This window comes from Zingiber officinale, chromosome 5B (genome assembly GCF_018446385.1).
Source record: "Zingiber officinale cultivar Zhangliang chromosome 5B, Zo_v1.1, whole genome shotgun sequence".
Lineage (NCBI taxonomy): Eukaryota > Viridiplantae > Streptophyta > Magnoliopsida > Zingiberales > Zingiberaceae > Zingiber > Zingiber officinale.
Window position 1 is genome coordinate 6127885 of NC_055995.1, and position 20285 is coordinate 6148169.

The 20285-nt window shown below is 40.0% G+C and overlaps 2 protein-coding genes across 2 annotated transcripts; one reads left to right on the forward strand and one right to left on the reverse strand.

Moving 5' to 3' along the window:
- Window positions 1–5001: 5001 nt before the first annotated feature.
- LOC121986465 (F-box/kelch-repeat protein At3g61590-like) lies at window positions 5002–6183 on the reverse strand. The gene has a single exon (XM_042540435.1). The coding sequence runs from the start codon at window positions 6181–6183 to the stop codon at window positions 5002–5004; it is 1182 nt and encodes a 393-aa protein (XP_042396369.1).
- A 9301-nt stretch (window positions 6184–15484) lies between these two features.
- On the forward strand, window positions 15485–16372 carry LOC121986466. Its single transcript, XM_042540436.1, has one exon. The coding sequence runs from the start codon at window positions 15485–15487 to the stop codon at window positions 16370–16372; it is 888 nt and encodes a 295-aa protein (XP_042396370.1).
- The last annotated feature ends 3913 nt before the right edge of the window (window positions 16373–20285 follow it).

Here is a 20285-nt window from a genome sequence, read left to right on the forward strand (position 1 = left end):
TTGGGTGCTTGTTGGTCTTTTTGACCATCATTGCATGCAGTGAAGGATTTACCTTCATATCCTTCTCAGCAGTTTTCAGCATTACCATCAAATCAGTCAAACTCTTGTCCATGCTGTTCATGTTGAAGTTCAACACAAACTGAGAAAATGATGGAGGTAGTGATGACATGATTAGGTCAACAGCCAAGTCTTGGTCTAACTTGGAACCTAAGCTCTCGAGCCTCTCTATGTACCCGATCATCTTGAGTACATGAGACCCAACTTGGTTTCCTTCCTCCAGCATGGTACGAAATAGTGCTCGAGAGGTTTCATACCTCTCTACTCTCGCACTCTCTTGGAAGAGCTCACGCAAGTGCTGATCAATCTCCCTAGCACTCATGTTCTCATGTTGTCTCTGCAACTCGGGAGACATAAAAGACAACATGATGCATTGCACATCCAGTGTATCTTCCATATATTGAGAATAATATGACTGATCTTCGTCTGAAGTGTTGGGTGTAGGCTCTTTCAGTGGTTCATCTTTAAGCACATAAATTTTTCTCTCATGTCTTAAGACGATTTTCAGTTTCCTATATCAATCTAGGTAGTTGGAACCGAGGAGGATATTCTCTTTCTCGAGAATGCTTCGCAGTGATAAGGTACTTGTGTTTGCCATCTAAAATTTAAAGCAGAGTTTTAGTATTTATGGAATATATTTAATAAAGGTCTTTTATAACTCATATTATTTTTATTCAAGTCCAACAGCCCTCACTGTTAGAATCGGGAATTAGTTGGTAATAATTCCTAATAGGACCGAAACCCTGAATCATATAGAATGCACACAGCTGAGTTGTACCTACATGCTATATTCATCAAGTAGGCCTTAACTTGCCAATCGCAAAACTATGTGACTTTCGGTATATTCTTGTTGAGCCTTATATTCTCAACACTTGTCCCTCAAATCAGTTAACCTTAGCTGAGCTAAACAAGTCAATAAATTTGAGTTAAGTCAACCCACTAATAATTATGATAAATTATAGATGTTTTGACATAAGCCCACAGCTGAGCTGTACCGACTTTATGTAAAAACTCTAACTATCATCATAGTTATTAGTGGAGGGCTTTTAACAAATCTTGACTTTAATATATTTAAGGGTTTTTATAATTATTAAAAATGTCTCACCATAATTAACTTCTTGTGCATTTGCACAGTCTCATTACGAGATTTATCTCCATTAATCCTCTTAGTCTTTTAAGACAAATAGGTCTCGGAGATGTTAACATGTTAATCTACTTATGCCATAAGGAATTTATATCTAAATTGCAACACGTATTACTTTACAGGTTTTAGACAAAATTCATTTCTATCATGAAATGTTACGGCATATAATTTGCAATAAAAAAATTAAGATTTCTTTGAAATCTCTTGAAACACTGATTCTTCAAATAAATTTTGAAGAATCGGCTTCGTACTATATGATCCAACCACGAACCTGCTCTAATACCACTGTTGGGTTAGGAGCGCAGCAGAAGACATATAATGAATCATGGATCTTTCGTGGTACATATAGTTTTATACAAAATTATATAAAAAGTATATCTCGAGTTCTCGATAGGTGTAAATAATTTCACAGACAAATAAGACAAATAAGAGCTCCACGTGTGACTCCTCTAGCGGTATCCACGCGCACTAGATCACAAACTTGACACGATCCGTTAGGTGCTAGCCTCTTGGATCGATAAAGTCTTGGAAGCACTACGATCTCTTTCGAACGAAGAAGAAGTTGACGAGGGAAACTCGGAGAGAATGATTCCTACTATTGAATCTTTCCGAGGATGGCTATTTATAGCTTCCAAGGAATACGAAGAGTTTAGCTTTCAATTAATTCATCATTTATGATCTTCATTAATAAGGAAGATGAAGAGTTATAGGCTCCATAAATTCTTCATTTATAACCTTCATTATGATAACTCTTCAAATTCTTCATTAATTATTATTATGATGACTCTTCGAATTCTCCATTAATCATCATGATTATGGCTATTCGAATTCTCTCTTCTTTGTATCAAATAAATCCATATTTGATCTTGATCTCGACTAGCTTCCGATACCATTGTTCATATCTACGTGCTATGTGTGCGACCCTCTAAGTTTTATACACGAAAGTAGTGTAAATCCATACACAGACTAAGGTAACCGTCTAGCAACAGTTTTTAGCCACCTAACGCGATAAAATTAATATCAGTCATAAACTGTAAATCACTATGAACCGATTACTGTATAATTCAATCTCTTCATTACAGCCTACATCCCAATTAATTTGATACATTATGCATCAGTACCAAATTAACTGTTTTACTTGATTTCCAAGATATAATAGACTACTCTTAAATGATAAATCATTCCTCCCATGACCAAGGATTTTGAGTCACTAATATCTCTATCGACCAGCCATGATGTTAACTCATAATCCAAGAGAGCGATGAATCCTCTATTGGCTCAACACTATTCTCTCTTCGTTTTGTCATACACCCAACTACCGTATTAATCACAATCCGATTAAAGACTGCTTTTAACGGCGTCAAAGCACATAACTCCACGTATAGAATAAATGAAGGTCTCAAGTCAAAAGATCAGTTACATTCGTTCATAAGAGGAATAACCAATGATGCTCAATATGTAGTCTCCTCTTGAGCGGGTCGTGTCCAGTGTACCTCTAAATTCAAGGTACCCCCAAGTACAACTTGGATATCCATCCCTCCAGCCTATCTCGACCTAGTCATACTCAGCATTGATCTAGATATTCATGTCCCCTCTAAATATCTATCCGCTCAAGGACTATTTTCAAATTAATATACCGATTAATCTGTGAGACTTTATCATTAATCATATACGTACAGAAAAGTAAATAATTAATGATAAATTCTTACCTTTATTAAATAATTATCCACAAAATACATAAAGAGTGTCTTGACACATAAGTACACACACTAACAAAAAGATAGTGCTTAAGGTATTATGTCATGCCATGAACAGAGCAATGCATCATGCCATGAACAAATTAATTCATCATTCTGTGATTCCTTTATAAATGCTCATACACTAACCTTCATAATGCTCTAAATATTTAGAAATTAGGATGAAACTTGTCTTCACAAGAATAGCTCAAAAGAATGCTGTAGCGCCTAAAAAAAACATTAAAGCATTAATACGTTTAAGCAATTAATGTATTAATAAGTTAACGAATCCGACCCAATTGGCTAGTAATCTGACCCGACTTATCCTTTAAAATACATGTTTTATTTCCCCTCCCCTCACCTTTGAAGCCGCCGGCCTCCCCCATCCAAACCCTAGCAACTTCGGAGGAGATAGAGGAAGAACCCCGTTGGAACGCTTAAGATCGTCTTTCTCTACGTCTCGCTAGTCATCTCCCATATGCAAAAACATCAAGGCAAGTTCTCTTTTGTTGATTTTGATATTTATTGCACTATATGAATGGTATTAGATTACTTTGTTTTATGTTGCAAGATTCCTAACATTTATTTTCTGTATTATATGGATCATATTACATATGATTTGATGTTTGATGCACGTAAAATTGATGCATGATTTCTGCACTATATATAAGTTTTTAAATTTGTACTCAAGCAAGTATGATTGCTTCTTCAATATTTAGTATAATTCTTTTTATTTTCTGAAGATCAGTAACTTCTCTGCTCTCTATCCAATTATAGTTTTTAAATTTGTACTCAAGCAAGTATGATTGCTTCTTCAATATTTAGTATAATTCTTTTTATTTTCTGAAGATCAGTAACTTCTCTGCTCTCTATCCAATTATCTGTCAATGTATAGATTCCTTACTGTCAGCGCCCCTCAATTCATGCAAATATAGAGATTTAAAGGGAAAAGATAAGAATAGCTTATTTGCAATGAAAAATGGGAGCGAAAAAACAAGGATCTCTGTGAGTTCTTATTGTGTGCAAACTGAAATCTTTTTCACCATTTATCTATCATTAGCAAAACTGAGGAGGAAATTGAGACCAAATTAATAACTGAATCACAGATAAAACAACCCTTTTATTTATATTTTGGATGAAATAGATCAAATGATATGTAATGATCATCCCAAAACCTAATTTTTTTAAGAATATATAGAACTTGCAAATTACCAGCACTATTTGTTTCACAATTGATATTTTTTTAAAAAAAAATACATTATAAAAAAAAAACATAGATCAACAATGCTCATGCATATAGAAAAACCTCAAGTAAATACAATTTAGTCGATAACTAAGAATAACTATATTTTGGATTTTTAATTTTATTTGTAAACCAAATAGTCTACCATTAATAATTAAATAAAGTTTAATAAATCTACTTCAATCTAGTCAACAAGTTAAAGTAGAAGGGGAGCCTTAGAGCAACAATAAAGTTGACTTTGAGGTCATGAGTTCGAATTGCGGAAACAATCTCTTGTAAAATGTAAGGTAAAGTTACATACAATAGACCCAATATGATTCAGGATCTTTCGTACATCCTTTAAAGATACGATATTTTTCAGAGTGGCCTCTAGTAGTTGAGATATAAGGGCTATTATTGCATGACTAGGATTAAATAATTCATATATTTGATTCTTGTTTAGTTTCTTTTAGGATTTCTTCACTTTACTATTATTGATTATCAACAAAACTTAATTGTACTTTATCATGCACAATTAGTCATCCTCATAGCTCTTGGACAGTTTCTTGATGAGGCACCGGTTCTAAGAGAAGGCAATGGTCGGAAGTGGCCAAGGGAACCCCTAGCTTTACCTCGTGAAATGCTGAATGTACATCCCTTTACCTTTGCGATAAACAGCCTTCAAATTAGTCATGATTTTCCATGCTACGTTCAGATTCCTTACTTTATCTCATAGACAAACGATCAAAGTCTTGGCAGATAATAAAAATTTCTTTTGTAACCAAAACGAGGAACTAAAAAATATTTTTTTGAGTTGTAAATTAAACGAGGTAGCAAAGAGATCAAGAAGAGACGTCGAGTCTCGGTTCGAAGCAAAAGCCGAAGCAGAGGTCGCAGAAGACTGAGGCTCCCTGTTTGAAGCAGAAGAGCGACCTCTCAGTGTAGGGGTGGCTCACCCATTTCCACACCTTCTGCTTCATGTCGAAGGTCAGTAGCTCCGGACACATTGGGGAGTGCATGAAGAGTAAGTCCCCGGCGCCGCAGGAGTTTAAATAATATCTGCCTAACTTCTTGTACATGGAGATCGGCATTTGAGCCACCTCCCTCCATTTCTTATCCTCAAGTTCTAAAATCACCGCTCCCTCGTGCGGCCAGTCCCAGTTGAGCAATGCGACCATGACCAATTTGTTCGACAGGTTGATCAATCCAGCAAAGGCACAAGGGAATGGCATAGGAATAAGAGGGTAAATGCTAGAGGGTGGCTTGATGAGGTCGAACGCCATTAAGTTGGGGGTCAAAAACGGATGGTAGATGAATTGGTAGAGAACGCCGTCGCATATGACGGCCTGGTGTTCGAATTTCCAGAGGTCGAAGTCTTGGGCGTAGTGAGTGGCCCACGATTTCGTCGTCGATTGGTAGATGTGGACCGATAAGTGCCATTGCAATTGCTGGGTGCGGCTGCACTTGGCGACGACCACGGTGTAGCCGCGCGTGCTGCGGTCGAACGACAAGGCCATCGTTCTGAAGGAGTCAGAGCAGCCGGGGACTTGAAGCAGCTTCCAGTCTCTCTTGATGGGACTGCCGACCAATAAGTGGTTCCTGTCACTGTGGTTCATTAAGCAGACCAGGCCGCAGGAGGAGGACACGTACTGGATGTCTGAGTGGAGGAAGTCGTCGAAGTTGGACCACCGGAGGAAGCAAGGGTCGTATACGCGGCCCGAAAAGTCGCCGGCGTCGTTAAAGAAGCGCCTGAAGAACAACGGCTTCTGTGGCGCCATCATCGGCCACGACAACGGGGGGCTGGAGTGAACCACCTCGTACCACCGTTTGGATACGATGCCCAATTTGATGATGTTGGCGGTGGGCAAAAAGGAGAGCACCTTCTGCAGGAGTTCGTCCGATAGAAATAGAATGTCGTCTTCTTCTTCCTCCTCCTCCTCCTCCTCCTCCACCTCGCCGTCACTATGTCTAGGGATCGTCCAGATCCAATAGGAGTGAACCACCTCGTACCACCGTTTGCACATGATGCCCAATTTGATGATGTTGGCGGTGGGCAAAAAGGAGAGCACCTTCTGCAGGAGTTCGTCCGGTAGATATAGAATGGCGTCTTCTTCTTCTCCTCCTCCTCCTCCTCTTCCTCCTCCTCCTCCTCCTCCTCTTCCTCTTCCTCTTCCTCTTCCTCTTCCTCCTCCTCCTCCTCCTCCTCCTCGCCGTCACTATCTCTAGGGATCGTCCAGATCCAATAGGAGTGAACCACCTCGTACCACCGTTTGCACATGATGCCCAATTTGATGATGTTGACGGTGGGCAAAAAGGAGAGCACCTTCTGCAGGAGTTCGTCCGGTAGAAATTCTTCTTCTTCTTCTTCTTCTTCTTCTTCCTCCTCCTCCTCCTCCTCCTCCTCCTCCTCCTCGCCGTCACTATCTCTAGGGATCGTCCAGATCCAATAGGAGTGAACCACCTCGTACCACCGTTTGCACACGATGATGCCCAATTTGATGATGTTGGCGGTGGGCAAAAAGGAGAGCACCTTCTGCAGGAGTTCGTCCGGTAGAATGGCGTCCCACTTCAACAATGTTCCCTTGTCTTCTTCTCCCTTCTCCTCCTCGCCGTCATTATCTCGAGATATCGTCCTGATCTCTGCCACAATCACAAACCCCTAAACCTCGACTTCTAAACTAAGCCTTGAAAACTTTGGATATGATATTTCTTTATTTAGATTAATATATAAGGTTAGGACATGATTCTCTTTTTATAATAAAAAAAATAATATATAATTAATATAGGAAAACAGAAAAGATCAATATAAGATATTTTTTAATACCTTAATTATTTTTTAATTAGCATCTTTTGGTCGAGGAAAATAAATAGTTAACTAAGTCATCAAAATTTTTAATCTATTTAAATTTTTATAAAAGGTATTCTATTTTTTAAAAAGAACGGCCATATTTAAGGATTTTATAAGAATTTTTTTTTATTTTATAAAGAATTGGTCGCATTATTAAATTACAAAAAAAAAAACGATTAGGATGATATATAATAGACAAATTTTTTATTAATATAATTTGTACTTTTCTTTTTGTCCGAATAAAAATGTAAATTTATTTTAAGTGAAGTGAGATGGTAACATTGTTAATCGATTATGGGTCAAGAATAAAATTAAATTTTGTGTTCTTACTCGTTTCCTTTCAAATAAATATTGAAAGTGCTTGCAACTTTATTTGTTTAGTTATTTATTTGCATTTTCTCCTATTTTCATCTGTATAAACATATTATTATTTCCTTTTTATATAATTAATTGATATTTCAGATAATTATGCATGATTTTTTTAGAAAAAAAATCTCCAATTAAATTAATATATCTAATTAAAACTGAAACTAGACACAAAAATTATGATAAGAAAAAGACAACAATATCTCCTAGGCAAGATTTCTATATTTCATGTGAAATAGAGCATTACACGTAGCAAATCACTATATATATAGTCATCCTAATGTAACATTCTTATGACCTGAAAATTTTTGGATCAAAAGCCAAAAAGACACCTCGTATATTGAGAACTTTAAGTAAGCAGGAAAGGAAAGAAACAAGTTGATTAAGGTTTTGCTCTTCAAATTCCTCTTAAGCAATTGAATATTGTTGAATAAATGTGAATGGAGAAGAGGTGGAAGAGAAGAAGTTCCATTGTGAATGAGACTTTAGTTCCATATTGAAAGTTTCAAGACAAATTTATTGGTTTATATTGATTCACATACATTGAGGATGTGAACAAATGTATGGGGAGAGACTCTCTCTCACGCGTGTGGGCAAGAGGGGGTGCAAATTTAGGACCCGGATTGCATTGAACCAAGTTGACTCGTATGCGAGCGTGACTTGCGCACACGAATGTCGGACTGGTCGGGGCAAAATTTGTCCAAGCGGAACAATCAACATTTTGCCACATAAATCTTTTTGCTGCTTGTGTAACAGATGCATTAAAAAAAGATTAATGCAGAATCAAAAACGGCCAAATGAAACGCAGGCGTTGAGTAATGATCATTAATGTTGTCCTTTGGTCTTGAGCTCCTATATAAGGAGGCTACGACCACAGGCAAAAGGTTACGCAGATAACACAGCGAAGAAAGCAGAAGCTCTCCTCCTCATTCTCCTCCTCTGTCGTGCAACTCTTGCTTGGCAGAGTGCCCACAATAGTATTCGGGTACCACTCAGCTCGTCGTGACCACCAGTGCTTGGTCGGATTCATGGTCGGTTGTTGTATCCTGGGAAACAGACGTCTCTCTTGTAAGCCTCGAAGCATAGCCGGAGGTGGGCGAATCTGTTTCAAGAAAACTGCTACTCGCAGGCCTCGGTCAGCTTGTCCCGTCGGAATTTTCGCCCGACCTTACTGTCTGGTCTGTCCCACTGCAGACATGGTCTTCCTTTCTACAGACCTGCTCAAACAGACTTGGTCATTCTGCTCTACAGACCTGGTCTTCCTTTATGCAGACCTGCTCAGACAGACCTGGTCATTCTGCTCTGCAGACCTGGTCTTCCATTCTGCAGTCTACAGACATGCTGCTTTGGTCTACCGCTCTGTAGATATATTCTACTGAGCTGGTCTGCCGCTCTGCAGATCTGCCCTGCCACTCTGGTCTTCCGCACTGCAACGTTGGTCTGCTGCTCTGCCCTACCACTCTGGTCTTTCACACTGCAATGCTGTTCTGCTGCTCTGCCCTGCTACTCTGATCTTCCGCACTGCAGCGCTGGTCTACTGCTCTGCCCTGCCACTCTGTAGATCTGCCCTGCCGCTTTGGTCTGCTGCTCTGCGGACCTGCCCTGCTCTTCTGCTCTGCAGACTTGGCCTGCCGCTCTAGTCTACCACTCTGCAGACTTAGTCTTCCGCTCTGGTCTGCCGCTCTGCTGACCTGCCCTGTCGCTCAGCTCTGCTGCGTTACGGAAACCAGCCCCTGCTAGCAGTCTGAGATTATCTGCTTAGGTCATTTCGACTGTAAGTTGAATTTAAATTTCGTGTAAGTTTTAAATTCAACTAAGTCCCTTAAAATCTCCGGCAACAGACTGTTATTGTCTAACAATTTTTACTCTCATTGTTTGGCAGAGGTCAATTCCTGACGAAGTCGGAGAAAAAAAATACTCTCCCATATGACATGCTTGATTTTATAATTTATTTTTCTATAGAGCTGACTACATGGGACACTTAGAATGAGAACGTATGACCTTTGCAAAAAGTGGAAATCTGAAATTTGCTATTAATGCGTAATCACCTTTTTGCTCAAGTACGAATCTATTACCAATTATTCAATCTCATATCAAACTTTTAGCATTACCTTGCATGTTAAGAATGGCAACTACACTAGTTTCAAAGTGAAATATGTCATGGCACGGGGAAAAATGGAAACTCCTTCCTTATGTATCTCATGAAACAATGTCATACATTATTAAAATCAAGAAATTAAAGTACAAATCAATGTGTAATAGATAATAACATATTAACATTACAATGTGGTGGATAGGGGGGCCTCCATGTGGTTTAGCCCAGTTAGAAGTCAAGCCCTTTAGTTAAAAGTCAAGTTGAGATATATATAAAAAAGATCAGTTTGGGTCACGATAGACCCAAGTTGAGGCCTGACAACTCCAATCATGTCGACCTGGACTTCCTTAGCTCGGCTTCACCCGACAACTCTAGCCTACTCGACCATTTAGCTCAGTATCAACTGATCTCTCCCAACCTCGCCAAACCTCTCTTACTCAGCCTATCTCAACCTTATAGCTCGATCACTTCGGGCTCCCTCAGTTCGACTCGCGGCAAATACCTTGGGAGGCAAGTGAAGAATGTGGAGGTCAAAATAAGCAGCGAACGTGGACAGATTGGGGTGCAAATAAAGAAGTGGGGGTTATGTGGTGGCCCCGCGATGCAATCAGGCCTCCCCTTAGTAAAAGGCATAAAAGGAAGGACATTACAATGTGCGCAGGTACGCAGACATATGCATTTGAACTCTTCTTCTCCATTATTTTCTCTTCCACTAGCTCCTATGCTAACTTGAGTGTCAGAGTAGTCACACCGAGTCTAACCTCGGTGTCCATTCTAACCTCTTGCTAAAGTGTTGAAGGGATTTCAAGAGCTCTCTTCATCACTGAAATAGTAAGACTTCTTTCTACCGTAGTTGCTCTTCGTTGACTCACCCAACAACAATCTCATATAGGAATAAATTGGTGTCGTCTGTGAAAATAGCATAACCTAAGATGCTAAGATTGTGAAAACTAGGAGAATTGCCGAGAGCCAACATGCCACAAGCGACAAAGCCTGTAAGGAGATTATCACCATGACAAGAGAGGATTTCTAATGACTAGTTAAGTACACTGTGCAAGAAATATTATAGAGGCTCCTATCGATGAATCTGAATTCTAAAGGAGTACCCCCACCTCAACTAAGGTGCCTTCCATCCCTAGCTAAGTACCACCGAATCTCGTGGGTCCTCCCTCCACTGTATTTGAAAATCACCAAACTAGGATAGTGATTCCACTCGAGAAACGCTCACACGGTTCGATGGAGGGAGAGACACTTCCTCAAAACAAAGGTAAACGACCTGAACTTGCTGAAGAGAGGAATCCACATGGCATACCTTTCTCGAGCTGTGTCCTATAAGATGAATTATCATGGCACTTTCGACCCCTCGGCTTAGAGAATACACTGTTCAAATTTGAGGGGTTAGAATTTGAGGGATGTCTTAAGGTAATCGTCTTACGATTTTTTTCTATTTATTTGATAAGTATAGATTTACTATTTGAGTGCATATTATATATTTGATTATCTTAAACTTATTTACTGAATGTCCGTAATATAATTCATAGCATGAGAGAATTTGTGACTGGATCACAACTAGTGATTATCTCTACATGTACAATTATGAATATATTAAAAAATTTTTAGTCGTCAAATTGATGCATTCGGACATCATCAATTTTGTAAGACTAGCACGGGTTATACTCCTTGGTTCGGCTAAACAGTTGTTTTCTCACTGGCTAGAAACATTGGGATATCGAGAGTTAAACGTGGATGTTGGTTATGGTAAGTAGTTCATTGGAGTGACTCGCTGTAAGACTTCATATAGTTCTATATATATATATAGATATGTCTGTGAAGTCTTTATTGCAGCACGAGTGCAAGTGTCCTTCAATTTGAGGTATACAAGTTATCTTGGTCATAGAGACTTATACTTTGACATTTTAAATAAGAATCTCATTGAGGTGTGGACCCGGGATGATTGGGTATAAGTTGAAGTGTCTGAAAGTGTTTGGATAGCGCATAGAGGATTCACCACTCCTTGCAAGGAGACGTATACCTTATGATCACTCGTTAGGATTATAACTCAAATTGTTTGGCTAAAACATCGCATGTTAAGAGTGCGAGACTCTTGTACACATGTATGAGTAATTTGAATCTGCATAACAAGGAAATATTACTTGGATTAGGTGTGACGTAGTCAATCTAGTGGGTGTTAGGACCTTCGGATGCGGCTAGAGAGGGGGGTGTGAATAGTCGACCCCAAATTCGCGTTTCTTTCTACAAATCAAATTAGCGCAGCGGAAAAATAACAATAGAAACGTAAATGGAGAAATCAAACCTCAAGCACAGCGATGTAACGAGGTTCGGAGTTGAAACTCCTACTCCTCGGCATGTCCGTAAGGTGGACGGCTCCTCAATCTTCGGTGGATGGACCCCCGGATAACCGCTAATCTGAACTCCTTCCGGGTGGAGAAACCTCGCCACAATCTCTTTTGCAACAGCAATAAAGGAGTACAAGAAATAAAGCAAGAAACAATGGATAATATGAATGTAAATACACTCTACCAAGTTTGCTTGCCTTCTCGTCGATCGAGTCCGATGAAGCAAAGAACTTCACGGATGATGCCAACAAGAATGATCAACCAATGAGGGAAGCTCACACGAAGTCAAAGAAAGAGGAGCTCAAAGAAAGCTCAAATCGCAGCTAGGAGGAAGAAGTAAGAATCACATCGAGAGGCCCTCGACCGATATATAACCTCAAGAAGAAGACAAAGAACAACACAAATCTAGCCGAGTCACAACGCAGCTCGACCGATCAGCTCCATCCGATCGGGTCAGAGTTCCCGACGGCCTGTGGACCGATCAAATTAGTCCGACGGCCCCGCACCGATCCCCAACCTCGTGGGTGTCGATTCAAGCTCGATCGGCCTGGGACCGATCAAAGATAGGTGGATCGGCCACGCACCGATCCCTACCTTCGCCTCCCGATCGGTCTCGTGACCGATCGACACTTACAATGAGCCACTGTTATACCGATCGGTCACCACCATCGAAAACCCATAGATCACGGATCTGGCCTCACGACCGATCCACGCCCATGTGATTTAGAGCTTCCCATCCCTAAATCCTAAGGTCTTCGGTCTTGAGAACGAGCTACCAAGCCCTCTCTCACCTAGTCCGAGAGCGAGCTACCAAGCCCCATCCGACTTCCATGTCCGATCCAGAATGAGCCCCAGCCCTCTCTCGACCTAGTCCGAGAACGAGCTACCGAGCCCTCTCCGACTTTGTCCGGCCCAGAGAACTAGCCCCGAGCCCTTCTCGACCTAGTCCGGAGAACGAGCGCCCGAGCCCTCTCCGACTTCCCATGCCAAGCTTCCATACTTGGACTTCTCTCGCAAGCTCCTCGCTGAACTTTTCGTGTCAAGTCTCCATTGGACTCTTTCTCGTGCCAAGCCCCTCGCTGACTTTCCGTGCCAAGTCTCCATACTTGACTTTCTCGCCAAGTCTCCATTGACTTCTTCGTGCCAAGCACCCGCTGACTTTTCACTGATGTCTGGTCAACCTTGACCTATCCGGATTTCCTTGCGACTTCACTCACCAGACTTTAACCGCCCGCTTCACTCACCGTGACTTTCTCGCTCGACTTCACTCACCAGACTTTCCAACCGCCCGCTTCACTCACCGTGACTTTCACCTGGCTTCACTTACCAGGATTTCCCGAATCAGATCGACTCACCTTGGGTCAACCAGGTCAACCTTGACCAAAGATTGCACCCACAATCTCCCAAGTTTGTATTCTGTCAAACATCAGAATACAACTTTTCTATTCTCGTCAAACATCATAATAGAACTTTCCTATTCTCGTCAAACATCATAATAGAACTTTTCTATTCTCGTCAAACATCAAAATACAACTCGAGTCAGGTCAACTCGAGTCAGGTCAACCAGGTCAACCTTGACCTAAGGTTGCACCAACAGTGGGGACAAGACACATAGACCGTGTCCTAAACTAAGTGGGTATAAGACAAGTGAAAGGAACGAGGCACGACTCACTGTAGCTACTGAAGGGTTTAGAATTAATTCTAAGATCAACTATGATTTTTCGGCTAATTGGAGATCATAATGTACTACTAAGTGTCACCCATGATCATTCTATAATTAAGTAGTTAATTATCGATGACCAAGATAAACTGGGAACCTAATGAGTCACCCACACTAACGAGTCTTTAAAAGACGTAAAACAAGTTAAAGAATATGATTCTTAGATAAAGAGATAAATATTTGGTTTAACCATACATAAGATAAATATAGAAATATTTGTCGCAATGGAAGCATGGATGGACCACGTCTCTTATGGAAGAGTTAGACTATATTTGATTTAATCATGAATTAGTTATGAACCAACTTAATTTAGTTGTGAACTAAACCAAAGAGTTAATGGGCTAATTTTTTGTTTAGGGATAATAGGTTGGATTTGGACTTTCTAATCCAACTCATTAATGAGGGCTATATATTGATATGGTTGAGAGAAGATTATACACAAGAGACAATTAATTGGCTTGTAAGGTTTTTGGAAAACCTTAACCTAATTTCTCTTCTCCTCTCTCTTTGTAGCCGCCAACAAGGGGAAGCCCTTCCCCTTGTTACCGTGACCACCACAAGGAAGAAATCTCTTCCTTGTGTGCTTCTCTTCATCTTCCTCTTGATCTCTCTTCTTCGCTCGTGGCTAGTAACTTCCGAAGGAGAGGCTTGTACTCAAGGAGTTGTTTAGAGAGGCTTGGCGTGGATATGAATAGAGGCATGGTTCGATAGCGTCACTACGGTTGATGTCATTCTCGTTGCAGGTCATCCGTAAGATACACCTAGTATAAATTTACTTTCCATAAAAATTTAATTATGTGATCATGTTTGGCATGCTGTATTCTTGTATGCATGTGGTGTGTGTGATGTAATAATTTAAAAATTATTATTATTTTATTTTTCGCTGCGCACGTGTTACGAAATATGTTTTAGCACACACTGCATCAGACATATCCCAATATACACGAGGCCAGTCAATTCCGCATCAGGCATTATACCACTAATTACTAGAACAATATGAGTATTAATACAAGTACAGAGTTGAAATGCATTTGGTCGCTGGGGCGAGCGAATCCCCTTTTGCCACGATATGTAGCTACAATTTATCAATTGCCAAGATATGCAGCTACAATTTGTTTGCACAACATTTTGTTATTGATTGATTTAGATAATTGGTTAAGATGCATTCATGGGTTGGTTTACTGCATTGTAAATTCAACTACAATAATCCTTATGATACACTTTTTAATGATGTTCTATTTCAAAGTTTAGGCTGTCAATCATGTGCCCCTAGGGTATGGTTAGTTGATTATTATGGGATATATATTATTATAATAGGTAAAGGGTTATAATTTCTCGATTACTTCCTTATAGATCAACGTGAGACCAACTATATAAAATTGTTGGATAACCAATTCCACCTTGTGCTCCAAAGGCAGTCAATCATGTGAATATAGTTGATAGGTTAAACTTTGACATCTCACTTTGTTACTTAAATATCAAAGAGAGAGAAACTCCAACTATATTATTATAGTCTCAGTCATGGGTGTCCGCTTTCTAGAGAGAGAAATATATTTGACTTCCTATGTGAATATAGTTAACTGAGACTTACTGAGGATAGTTTCTCTCCTTGGCTTATCTTTTCAAGGATAATCGTTGGACTAAGTTGGCGACCCAATTACAACAATATCAACCAACCGGGCAGCGTTTGAATTTTGAGTATGAAGACATTGAAACTGTGGAAGATTCGATTGGTTTTTGTTTGGTTGGTTATTTCATGAGAAGACATCCGAGAAAGAATGGTGTCTCCTTCATTGCTTCTAGATGGAAGGTGCCTTATGAATTTTACATGCACAAAAGTGGTTGGGTTGCATATCGTTTTGATACAATGTAAGATCGAGACAAAGTTCTACTTGGGGGACCGTATTTTGCATATGGGATTCCTCTGTTCCTAAAGATTATGCTGCGTTGTTTTCTGTTTGATGAGGATGGAAGATACGTCCCTGCATGGGTTCAAATTCATGGATTGCCACCGGATTGTTGGTCTCCCAAAGTTCTTGGACTCATTGGCTCAGAGATAGGAAGACCGATGTACACCGACAAATTGACCCGTACAAGGGAACGATTGACATATGCTAGGCTCTTGGTGGAGGTCTCAGTTCATGACGAAAGAATAAGAGAGGTCCCAATTACATTACCTACTGGTGCTCAACTTGACCTTCGGATCATTTATGAAGTCATGCCCGACTTTTGTGATGATTGTCGAAGACTTGGACATTGTAAGAAGGATTGCAAGATTTCTAGCAAACATCATCCCAACCGGTCACAACCTACAAGAGGTAGACAACAATTTCAATATCGAAAAAAACAATTGATACCTCCTCAAGGGCCGCCACAAGTCGTTGGTGACGCTCCACTACCATTAGATTGTGCTCCGGAACAAGATCCTGTAGTGGCTACAAAGGTTGTTGAAGAAATGGTCCCAGAGGAGATACAATCATCATCCATTCCAAATGTCCCCGATCCTCTTTCACAATCGATTTTGGTATCTCCCTCTTCATCAAGGAATAATGTGGCTTCATCTTCAAAATCAACTGATTCTCAAGCCAAAGGTAAGGAGGTTGCTGCACATCAAGATCAAATTGATTCAAGTGAGGCTACTTCTGTCACTCTAGGCACGGAGGACACTATCATTTTGGACAGTACCTTTATCCCTCATTTGATTCCGGGACCTATTGTGGAAGTAGAACCACCCCCTACATCAACTCCAACTTCAGCACATGCGGATGCTCAACATAATGGGAGGATTTTACGGGTTAGAGCAGTCCGCCCATCTCGTGGACGATGAAGATTGCATCTTGGAATATTAGGGGCTTCCAAAAGCCCCTAAAACATGGTGGGGGGGGGGGTCATTCATCTCCTCAAGCAAAAGGAAATTCAAGTCATATCACTCATTGAAACTAAACTTAATGAGAACTCCTTAGATGTTATCATGCGACGAAAATTTTCAGGTATGGGGATGACAAATAATTTCATTTATTCTAATAGAGGTCGTATTTTGCTTCTATGGGATATATATGCACAGGGTCACCTTGGATGTTCTCGACACATCGGATCAATATATACATTGTCGTGTTCGTTGTTCTATTACGGCTCGGTCTTCTTTATTGACATTCATATATGGCTTTCATTCTATTATGACAAGGAGACCCTTATGGACTTCTCTTACACTCCTTGGTGAAACAATTGTGGAACCTTGGCTCATTATGGGAGATTATAACTCACCATTGGCGATTCAAGACAAAGAAGGTGGGGAACCGGTTTCTAATTACGAGATACATGATTTGGAGTGCTTTGTTGACACTTGTGGGTTGGTTGATCTTCGCTCTATTGGATGTCGTTTGACATGGACAAATGGACGGGTTTCTTGCAAGCTAGATTGTGCTATGATGAACTCACAATGACTTGTTTCGGACTATGAAAGTTATGTGGAATTTACACCCCTGGGTTGTTTATCGGATCACTCTTGTGCTATAGTTTCAACTTTTGCAAGAGAGGGAGGTTCCAATAGGCATTTCAAATTTTATAATATGTGGGTGTTGCATGATGGATTCAAAGACTTGGTGGCGAATACATGAGAGACGCCCGTATATGACAATGTACAGTTTACTCTCAAGACAAAACTTACACGGTTGAAAGGCAAACTAAGGGAACTTGATAAGCTTCACTTTCAACATATCAAGGAGCAAGCATCAAGAGCAAAATCTGAGTTAGAGGTTGTTCAAAGAGCTCTTCTTGATGGTGGCGAGCCCCCAAGTGACTATGACACAATAAGAAAGAAGGCGATTATGCTAGCGGAGGCGGAAAGACTCTTTTATCAACAACTTGCCAAGAGTATTTATCTCAAGAATAGTGATAGATGCACCAAATTTTTTCATGACTTGGTGAAGAGAAACAACAAAAGAAATGTTATTACTACACTCATCAAACAATTCGGGGAACAAACAACTAGTTTGAATGAAGTCGCCATGGAATTTGTGGAATATTTTCAAAGCCTCTTGGGTGAACCCAGTCAAAACTCTCCAATTGATATTTCTTCTTTGCATGAGACTAAATTATCTCAAGCTCAAGCATCTTCTCTTGAAGCTACAATCACGGAGGAAGAAATCAAGAAGGCTTTATTTAGTATAGGCGCCGATAAAGCTCCCGGTCCGGTTGGTTACAATGTTAAATTTTTCACGACGGCTTGGGACAATATAAAGGATGATTTCATCAAGGCGATAATGGAATTCTTCACTAATGATCAGCTCCTAAAACAATGGAATCATACTTTGATAGCTCTCATTTCTAAATCCGATCATGCACCAAGAGTTACGGATTTTAGGCCCATCTCTTGTTGTACAGTTTTCTACAAGGTTATCTCCAAAGTATTGGCGGCAAGATTGACAAATGTTATGGACATATTGTTGGATCCGACTCAAGTGGCTTTCATCAAAGGCCGGTCCATAGGTGATAACATCCATCTAGCCCAAGAATTATTGAGGAAGTATGCTCGTAAGCGGGTTTCTCCAAGGTGTATGCTCAAAGTTGATTTGCGCAAGGCTTTCGATACCGTTGATTGGAGTTTTCTTATGTCCGCACTTGTTGGTTTTGGTTTTCCCCAACAATTTTGTGGATGGATAAAGGAATGTATAACAACGGTTTCTTACTCCATTAGTCTAAATGGTGGATTGCATGGTTTCTTTAGTGCAAGAAGAGGCTTGCGGCAAGGTGATCCTCTCTCTCCTTTGTTATTTGGTCTATGCTTAGAAGTTTTCTCGCGTTCTATGAAAGTTGTTTCAAGATTAAGTGCATTTCATTATCATCCAAAGTGTAAAGAAGTGGAGCTTTCACATATAGCATATGCCGATGACCTCTTGTTGTTTGCAAGAGCCGATGCTTCTACTCCTACTCTTATTATGGATCGTCTAACAGTTTTTGGTGATAAAGCGGGCCTTCAAGCAAATCCGTCGAAATCCAACTTATATATGGCCGGGGTTAATGGACAACTACGAGAGGAGCTACTACACATAACCGGCTTTCAACAAGGCACATTTCCCTTCCAATATCTTGGCATTCCTTAAGCTACGGAGAAATTGAGGATTGCAAATTATGGGGCACTTCTTGACTCCATAAGGAAGAAGGTTGTCTCTTGGCCGAAGCACACACTTCCCATGCCGGAAGGTTGGAACTTGTGCGATCGGTACTTCAAGGTGTGGAGTGCTTTTGGTTGTCTATTCTTCCAATACCAAGTGGTGTTATTGACAAGATTTATGGCATCTCACGTTCCTTTGTATGGTCAACAAAACATTCACCAATCTCATGGGCTTCTATATGTTTACCCAAAGAAGAAGGTGGATATGGTTTACGTGATTTGCAAACATGGAGTATGGCTCTATTATGTCGGAATCTATGGAATATTCAAAATCGACGTGAGTCTCTTTGGGTTCGATGGGTTCATCAATACTATCTTCGGAATATGGACTTTTGGCATTGGAGAAGTAAGCCTTCGGATTCTCCCCTTATTAAACGCTTACTTTTTATTCGTGATGAACTTGTACAACGAACTACCTCTATTGGCGCCGCAAATATGAAAATGATAGAGTGGTTTACGGGGGAAAATAAAGGGACGACTTTGGCATATGAGTTTTTCCGTCCAAGAGCGGCTAAATTGGATTGGTTTTCGGTGTTATGGAAGCCATATATTTTGCCCAAGCATAGGTTCACATCTTGGTTACTTGCTCATGGAAGACTAAGAACGGCGGACACCATCCCTTATGAGCCCAACAAATTATGTGCTTTATGCCACCAACAAGATGAATCCAATACTCATCTTTTCTTTGATTGTGAGATTGTCGAGCCTCTACTTGATAAAGTCAAGACATGGATGAATATCACTTTCGACATCACCGATATGGCCTCTTATCTTCATACATTTCGACAACATTATAAAGGTAAAGGGCGGCAAATGAAAACAAGACATTTTGCCTTATCTTCCATGATTTATCTCGTATGGAATGCACGTAACATGAGTCGATTTGAGAATGTTGTTCCTTGCTTTGAGAAGATATTCCACAAAGTCCAAGTTCATGTTTGGCGCTTTGTAGATATCAAGTGATTCTTTTGTAATGTGTGGTAATGCTTTATGATATGCTCGGGTATCATACAAAGTCCATGTGTAATGGTGTCATACAAAGTCATAAACCTCTTATGCACTTTGTAGTCATCATATGATTATATTTTGTTCTTTTTAGGAGTATAATACATTTACCTTCTCAAAAAAATAAAATAAAATAAAATACCAAATAATCCTTCGATAACTGTGGTTACGTAATTCCTAATAAATAATTGGTCTGTCTATATCATTAGTTTTACTGTCATTTGTATTTTTAGATTTATTTTGTTGGTAGATGATAAATTTCTATAAGGTCGGATTAATAACTTTCAGATTAATTAGACATTTGAATATTTTGATTAAAAAAATAATATAATTTCTTTTCGTTAGATTTGGTCGTCTAAATTGATAGGCACCGACCGTTTGGAAATCATGACCGTCCGATCGTCCCACTCCAGATCATAAAGATTGGCCCGACAGATAAAGTATACACCCTGTCGTGCTCGATGCGAGACTTGTTTTCCAACAGCCGATTGCTATATTTCATAGGCTATAATTCCTGTTTGCTGTCTCGTGTGAACTGGAACAAGCGTGGCTTTCGTCCACG